Source organism: Chenopodium quinoa, unplaced genomic scaffold, assembly GCF_001683475.1.
Source record: "Chenopodium quinoa cultivar QQ74 unplaced genomic scaffold, ASM168347v1, whole genome shotgun sequence".
Lineage (NCBI taxonomy): Eukaryota > Viridiplantae > Streptophyta > Magnoliopsida > Caryophyllales > Amaranthaceae > Chenopodium > Chenopodium quinoa.
Genome location: NW_018744460.1, coordinates 751,218 through 760,018, shown reverse-complemented (window position 1 = coordinate 760,018; position 8,801 = coordinate 751,218). Strand labels below are relative to the sequence as shown.

At 34.6% G+C, this 8,801-nt stretch overlaps 1 protein-coding gene across 3 annotated transcripts; it reads left to right on the top strand.

The window, feature by feature from the left end:
• Window positions 1-850: 850 nt before the first annotated feature.
• LOC110697086 (protein ROOT PRIMORDIUM DEFECTIVE 1-like) lies at window positions 851-7,928 on the top strand. 3 transcript variants are annotated; one of them, XM_021874428.1, is made up of 3 exons: window positions 851-2,607; window positions 5,086-5,203; window positions 6,698-7,928. In XM_021874428.1, the coding sequence occupies exon 1, from the start codon at window positions 1,048-1,050 to the stop codon at window positions 2,443-2,445; it is 1,398 nt and encodes a 465-aa protein (XP_021730120.1). In that variant the 5' UTR covers window positions 851-1,047; the 3' UTR covers window positions 2,446-2,607; window positions 5,086-5,203; window positions 6,698-7,928. The 3 variants fall into 3 exon arrangements, with proteins under 3 accessions (XP_021730120.1, XP_021730119.1, XP_021730121.1); XM_021874427.1 differs by lacking the exon at window positions 6,698-7,928 and having other exon boundaries at window positions 5,086-5,801; XM_021874429.1 differs by lacking the exons at window positions 5,086-5,203; window positions 6,698-7,928 and adding an exon at window positions 3,152-3,465.
• Window positions 7,929-8,801: the final 873 nt, after the last annotated feature.

Here is an 8,801-nt window from a genome sequence, read left to right as displayed (position 1 = left end):
AAAGATTTAAAGACTTACACAAACGGACAAACCAAACCCCGCAACACATTAGCAACCAAAATTGAATCAATTATCAAACTAGACTCCAAAAATTACGTAAAATTTTTCGAGTATCTATAACCAATAGTTCAATTATCCAACTTCGAAGAACCCTAAATTGAGTATATAGTGACAATTAATTAATTAAATTAGGTCAATGATTAAAGAAAAAGAAGCATCTAACCTTTGAGACTGCTTCAATGGAGGAGATGAAGCTCAGAAGCCCCTTCAATGGAGAATTTCGAGTACGCTTCAATGGAGGAGAGTGAGAGGAAGCCGTGGTCTATGTCTGTCTGGCCTTCTGGGAGGAAAGAGAGAGGAAGGAGTGAGTACCGTGAAAAATAGATCTAAATTTTTTAGTTTTTGTTTTTACCGTGAAAAAAAGAAAAAGAAAATAGGTGGTCCTATGACCCACAATGACTACATGTGGATCCGTCACTGGTGGTGACGGTGGTTACAGGTGATGGTGGGGGGTTTTTGAATTTTGACTGTTTTTTTTATATAATTTTTTTTTTAATATTTTAACCAATTACGTGGTGACACGTGTTACATAAATTTTTTTTTTTAAAAAAAATTTATCTCATTAATAAGTTATCAGTCACTTTGGGATTATTTTTACCAATTTTTTCAAAGTAAAAAAGGATAATTTTTATTAATAATGTCAAACTTACCTCCTATTAGCTTTCGTGCAAAACTTAATAAACAAACCATAATACCTTAAATCAGATTTAAACAATTAGACTAATTCGGAATCAATCAAACCAAACCCATTAATTTCATTCGAAGTTATTGCTATATTCATCAAATATATTGTATAGTTACAATTCGTAAAATCTCATAAGAGTATTAATTACAGTATCAAAAATTAGTTTTGACATCAAATTTAATCAATAAAAACAGTATTCTATTTGAAAGTGTTTTTTCTTTGTGTAGCGCCACTCATATCTTCCAATTTTATGCCACTTCCAACTGCAAAACCCTAAACCCTAACCCAGAAATCCTCCAAACATGAACAACATTCGCAGAACATCCAATCTCATTCAAATTAAACCCACATTACGCAAATCAAACCCATCAATTTCATCTTTTCTTCAACAAACCCTAAAAAATGCGCTAATTTTCACAAGACAATTGTCAAAAAAATCCACTTCAATTCCCAAAAATCAGCTTAGAGTTCGAGATCATGCTTTTGATAATTACATGGAAGTCGAGAAGAAGATCAGAAAAGTTCTCAAGTTCCAGGAATTAATCATCGATCAACCCCAGCAATGCATCCCAGTTGCGCGCCTTGATTTCCTAGCTCGCCGAATTGGGTTCAAAAGAGATGAAGCAGGCAAGTTTGTTCTTAAATTACCTAAAATTTTTGAAATTTATGAGCACCCAGTTCAAAGAATTCTTTATTTGCGTTTTACTAGAAATGCCCTTTTGCAAATTGAACAAGAAAAACATGCTATTAATGCCAATATACCTGATGCTGTTACTCGGCTTCGAAAGCTCTTGATGTTGTCGAATTCGGGTCGGCTTCATCTTGAGCATATTAGAATTGCCCGTAGAGATTTTGGGCTCCCGGATGATTTTGAGTACTCTGTGGTGCTTAAGTATCCTCAGTACTTTAGGTTGTTTGATGCAAAAGATTGTATGAGTAAGTACATTGAGATTGTAAAGAAAGATCCGAGGTTGGCGGTTTGTGCTGTTGATAGAGTAAGGGAGAGTGAGTATAGGAAGAAGGGAATTGATGAAGAGAGTACGAGGTTTTCGTTTGTTGTGAATTTCCCACCCGGGTTTAAGATTGGGAAGTATTATAAGATTGCAATGTGGAAGTGGCAAAGGATTCCGTATTGGCCTCCTTATGAGGATGTTTCGGGGCATGATATGAGGTCACTCGAGGCTCAGAATAGGATGGAGAAACGGGCTGTGGCGATGATTCATGAATTGCTGTCATTGACTGTTGAGAAGAAGATTACCTTAGAGAGGATTGCACATTTTAGGGTCCCCATGGACTTGCCCAAGAAACTTAAAGATTTCCTGCTCCAGCATCAGGGGATATTTTACATCTCTACAAGGGGGAATCAGGGAAAGCTTCATACTATTTTTTTGAGGGAGGCTTATAGAAAGGGGGATTTGATAGAGCCAAATGATGTGTACTTGGCTCGCAGAAGGTTGGCTGAATTGATCCTGGTGAGCCCCAGAATGGCATCTTCGGGCAGAGAGTTGGTCAGTTATACAAGGCCAAGGGATGATGTAACTGGGAGTCGTAAAGGGAAAATCAATGATAGTGACAATTTCAGGCGAGATAGGGTGGGAGAGCTAGACTTGGACTCAGAGTCAGATAGTGATGTGGAATCATGTTTCAGTGATGAGGATGAGGATGGTCATCATGTTAGGGACACACAAGCTGCTCGTTGAACTGAGTGAATGGAAACTCAGGAATGTTTTTTTATTTGATTTGCGGTTCTGTGATAGTGTGATGACTTCATGGCCGGTGCTAAGTGATGTTGGCATAGCCCAATTGGCACAAGGAATTTTCAAAGGAGCTGACAATCTTTTGTTGGAATCATGTTTATAGAGGTAAGTGCTCCACATGAAAACAGAGCATTTTGCTGATAACTTGGTCCTTTTTATGTCTTCTATCAATTGTACACTACACTGAAATTTGCCTATTAAGAGGCAATGTCACATATTTCTACAGCTGAACTTTGATACTTATCTCAGCGATTTTTATTCTGTGCATTGTTTCATCTCTCGTCTGCTGGTGAGGACTAGACTGGTTAAGCAATGATTTTATGATGGAAGTTTTCATTCATGGAATAGGTTTTTTTGAAAATGATGTGACCATTTCTGCTGTGTATCTTTTTTTGTTCCCAATGCATTCTATCCATTTTGATCTTGGCATTTTCAGAAAACAGCTTTGGTATTTTGCTGTATGCCTGAACTTTTGCCATCTTTTCAATTACGTATACCTTTGTCTTATCTTGCATCTGAACGCTGCTGTGTTTCCTTCATTGCCTTTGGAAAATTCTAATATAATACCTTTTCATTTTATATAAATGTGAATTATGATAATTGGTTGACAAAGTGGAATGTAGTCCTTCAGAAATCAGTCTCTTTGCAGGTTTTGAGATATATGATACGATGAGAGTTAAGGCTGTGTATATATGGACATCCCCAGAGCTTGTTGTTGTTGAGGTTGCATTAGGCTATTGTTGTTGCTGTCAAATTTGTGAGGTCCAGCACCTGTGAATGATAAAGTTGCCAGTGAGGTTCAAGGCCCTTCAAGCCCCCCCCCCCCCCCCCCCCCCTCTTTTTTTTTTTTTTTTTAATATATTATAATATAGGTTGAGCTATTCTGAATGTCTCAAAACGTCATAATTCTTGTAAAATTACTTTAATCTTGATTATAAATACCATTAGAGCTCTTATTCTATATACAGCTGTTAATTGTTTTCTTGTTTACGATGATTCTATATACAGCTGTTAATTGTTTTCTTGTTTAAGAATCTTAAGATTACATTAAATTCTTCCAAGAAAGATTTATCTTGTTTATTTGTCTCTCTTTTATTTTGTGCTCTTGTTTCATGTAAACTCAGTAATTCTCCCTTTTAGATGTTTTGCTGTATCGGAACATATGGTTCCTTGTTCCCCATTCTGAAGTTCTCCTCTCTTGTCCAGTTTTCTCCTTTTCTACTTTTCCCCTTACCTTCAGATAGTCCATACTTACAACAGTGCCATTCAATGTGGTTATGTCAAATCACGCATAGTAACTGAAGCAGGCTTCTTTGAAGAGGGCCAATATACAGTATCTTATACAGATTTTTGCTCATGACACCAATTATGCGGGGAGAAATGTAAACTTTTGTTACTCTGTACCTTTTTTTTTTCCTCTTCCGTCTTAACATTTCTTGTGTACTGAACCTCTTTGAATTATAAGATAAACCACTGCCCTTGTTTCTTCTCTTTGTGTTCTAACTTCTAAGTAAATTGGCATTGTGTTCTAAATTGACATTCATGTTAGACTAGCAAAAAGCAATAATTCTAGGTAAAAAGTCTTTGTTTGGATGTTCATAGAGGTATTCAGTATGAGCCAGAGTACATTTATAGTTTTTCTAGTGATATATCTTATCTTGCCTCTTCTCTTTATTTCATTTTTAGCATTAATAATACTATTATTATGGTGTCTAGGTGATGCTAATGCTAGAATGCCAGTGAGTTATCTTTTTTCTTTTGTGATGTTGATGTGAAATTGGCCAGTAAGGCAGTAATATTACCATGCTCTTCACTTGTGATAGAACTTGGTAAGAAAACTGCCTCAAATTTATACTTCCTAATATGCTGATGCAAATTAGAGGCATAAATTTCATTCTGTCAGAGGCTCAGAGCTAGTTTTTTCTTCTGAAGGGAAATTGTGTTATGCCTCTGTAGTATTGTCTGAATATATACCTTTGCTCCTTTTTTCTCTCCCTTGTGTTCATTTCATTGGCTTTGAGGAGGGGGGGGGGGGGGGGTTGGTGGAGATGGAGGTGGAGCCTTAATGTTAATTGCCTTTGGCTTATGTCAGATCTCACTGAAGAAGGATCTCAAGTTAGTGCACTAACTTTAGTGTAGACAAGCACTATGTAATAATTTGTATGTGGAAGGGTTGTAAGATATCCTTATCTGATCCTTTATATAAAACAATATTAGATCTAGGAAGTGAAGATAATATTATGTTTCTCTTTATTTTTGGTTAATTTGCTCTCTGCCTTTAACGTTGTAAATCTTCCTATTGTCCCTTTACATGAATTGAACTCTTACCGTTCCTGTTGGGAGACTGGTAGAGTTGTTTTGTTTTGGATTGAAAACGATGAGTGCTTTATCGAATGAAACTTTTTCTTGGTACCCTTGAGGGAACCAATGATAATCTTTAATGTTCATATGGCTGCCTAATCTTGTATGATGCTTATTACCATAGGAGAGTGACCAGAGTGTTACTTGTTGAGTTGGTGCTGATTTATAATTGACAGCATGACAGAGTGAACTAATTTGCTATGTGTCTATTAATGACTGCAGCTATCTCAAATCAATCTAATATCTTGGAGAGCACTGCTTGTCTACTCATGCAGAAAGGAACAAATTCAACTATTGCGATGCATGCCCTGGAAGAAGTAAACTGTGATACTGACGTGAGGTATCAATGACAATACTTTAATATTTGGTGATCGTGAATTGGCCTCTATCTTCCATCTGTGATTGGTTATCAGCTAAATTATCCATTTGCGGCTGTGATTTGCTTTTATAGCATTGATTTAGGCTTAGAGTTAATACCCTGCCAACCATGATACGTCATTTTATGGCTTAGAATGCCATAAAAAGTCTTCGAATCACAATTCTTATAATAATGCTTTAAATATCTTGATTAACAATATTCTAAGGCTGCCTCTTCTATTCTGATTTCTACAAACATGCATCGCACTAGAGATATTTAATGTATTTTTTTTAAACTATTTGTACAAGCCACTGCATATTACGACCACAAAACTTCTCATCTAATTTGGTGCCCTAACAGAAAAATATATTCATATATTTTGTGTAAACCTTACAAAGCAAAGGACATGCGAGGGATCAAGTACTGGTTATACCTAATACATTTGTTAAGACTCTAGTCTAAAATTTTATCTTCTAATTCTATTTTGGGGAAGCAAAGTGAAACCTGCTACACAAATACACAATACTAATATTTTGATCAGTACTAATTACAATGTGAAAAAATTATTAAATAAAAAAAAGCGTAGTTGATGCATGTCTTTTACTTTATCTTTTTTACCCCTATGGCATGCATGGTTTCCTTCATGCAATCTCGGTAAAGGTTGCCATAATCCTTCCATTCAGCTTTTAAATATTTTAAAATCTTTTAGAATTATGCCGTTATCCTGTTGAGTGTTGACTAATCAGGTTAAAGCGTTTGTTTTCATTATTTAATGTTTATCTGAAAATATTGTAAGTCTGTCACTTGATGTTATTCTCCTCTTAACCCGTGATGAAATTTAAATTAACGAGCTGATTAATATCTTAGGCTGTGTTGCATAAAGGGAATTAAAGGTTTTAAGGTACTGGGAGGTGGGGATAGATAATTTATATAGGAAAATCACCATCTCATGCTATTTTACCAAAGGTGAGATTCTCTTACTATGGTAATTAATGGTTGGGAAAATATGTTATTTTTCAGCTAGAGCTTAGATGCATTCACGGGGTTGAGATTCTTTAACTTCCTTTTTTTGTTTTATCATTTGAAGAAAACTTTCCATGAAAAGAGTGGTGGTTTAAACCTGCTTTGCGCACTCCTTTGTTTTATGTCTAGACACTCATCATAAGTGTTTAGTTATTGAAAATGCTGTCCAATATGGTTTAATTGGAAGCTAATAGTGACAAGTTCGTGATTGACCAGTTTCATTTAGGGGAACTGTAACTAGTTACTTTTTATATTACATTGTGTGCAAATGTCTGAAGTACTGTGTTCCATTAGCAAACGTACTCGTATGTATCGCCATGACCTCTTATAATGACCTCATAAGCTGTACTGAATTCATCAAGCATAAAGGGTGAACTTCAGAAAGATCATCCTGTTATGTGTTTTACTTTTTTGTATATATGGTTCTTTGTGACTGACTCTTAATTTCTGTAGCATCCGTGAGAAGAGAAGACCTAAAATCCTTATATTTCAAAGTCAAGACTGAAATTATACTCCTGAAGTCGTGGATCATATTCTGCATAAAGCCATAAACTGACTGAAGACTTTAAGACGACATTAACTTTGGCTTTAAGCAACAAAAGTACATGATGAACAATGGTTTGTCCTTACTCCTGAGGTAGATTCAGAAAATCAGATGCTTTATCATATTTCAATAGAAGATTACAATTGTATAATGTGCACTAATCTGAAGCACTTCTCTATTACTTCGTATATACTACGTATCTGCATTCCAGCTGGTAAGTTAGGTCACTTAGAGAAAAGGGCTATTTGCCTAACTAGTTAAAACAACTAATAGGGGCGAAGTGTTCTATATAGTGTTAGACTTGGGGTTGAGAGTGCTATAGCCTATAGGCATTTCTCCGCATTAACTGTTAGGCAACTAGTCGGACTCTACTACAAATACTCCGTACACTATAATAACTGAGTATTCGGCTGAGAAGTCAATAATGTGCAGCTGCTCTTTTGTCTTAAATACACTTTTGTGGGGTTGTATAGTGTGCACATGTGCAAGGAATCCCAGGTTTCCATTTTTGTGTTTGTGATTTGTGTATCCAAAATCAGAACCAAGTTGGCCCTACGTCAGAAACATTGTGGTCTACAGTCGACATGTTCTTGTTGGATCATAAATGAATGAACCAACAGGCAGTTTATATACTATAGTATATAAACTGTAACTCTTACAATAAGATGCGCAACTTTTGGATGTGTAGATCATATCTTGTAATGTGAAAGAATGAAGTTTATGCACTTGTATATTGTATCTTGTAGAAGCTAGATCCAAGTCGAAAACCTCATCATTGAGGATCTACAAACTTGATTATGTCCTCATATTTTCACTTTTATTTTTGACAATTAGAATGTAAACATTATGAGTTGTTGGTGATAATGATGTGTCCAAATTGTTAACAAAGTGTGGTTAAGTAAATATATATATGTTGGTTGGATGTTATTATTTGAATAAGCTTTCGTTTTTGTACGGTTATATTAATAATTGTTTTTCATTTTTGTATAGGTAACATAAACATTGTCAATTGATAGGGAAGACACTCGGGTCATTAAATTCAATGATTCGGGAGATTATCTTTTACCATCTGAGCTAGTAAAATGAGATAGTGGGATACTATTTGCTTTACGCAATAGACGTAATTAATAATTAATGATATTAAGCCTTCTTAAATCGTTATTTTAGTACTCCGTAATAAATAAATAAATTACTATTGAAATATAGAATTTCTGAATTAGCATTTCGGGATTTATTCTAATTCTCTCCTATTTAAAATTTAGGACTTATTCTAATTGTACTTCCTCTTGATAATTAGGGGTTGGACCTTTTACAATAAACTTTTGGATTAATATTATACAACTATCTTTTTTGCGGGCATTTTGGTATGTGAATCTATTACTGAAGTTTTTCCATTTTAGGTTATAAAATGTGTCTTGACTATTGGAACTGAGGATTATTGGTAAGTTAGATGCTTTGCAAAAGTAAGGCATATTGAAGAAGCCGAAAAGAAGAATATGAGCATCAAGCCCATCAAAAGTATTGCAACAAGATTAATATTCTAGGTAAAACAAATGAATCCAGCTTCCTAAAATGTGTCTTTCAAAAAAAAAGAAAAAAAAAAAAACTAAATTCACATTAGAGAAAACATAATACTCTAGGTTACTCAATTTTAATTACATGATCTATATCGATAATGTACTACAAATACTTTATTAGCATAGATGTAAATGAGTTAATTTTAAGTATTTTAATTATAAATACTATTAACAAATTTGAGAATGGATGATCAATCCCACTCTTTAAAATCAACTTATTATCCTCAACTAAAGAGTGAATCATGTTTGTTAGTTTGACTCCTTCATGACCTTCCTTGACGACTCCTCAAATTTATGCATAATTTAACACCATAACATCTTTCATAATTCTAGTCACTAATAATAATATCTCATCAAGAAATGTACTAATTTCACTAGCAAAAAAATAATCTCATTTTAATTTTTCAACCCAATTCAAAAAGTAAACTCCATAGTC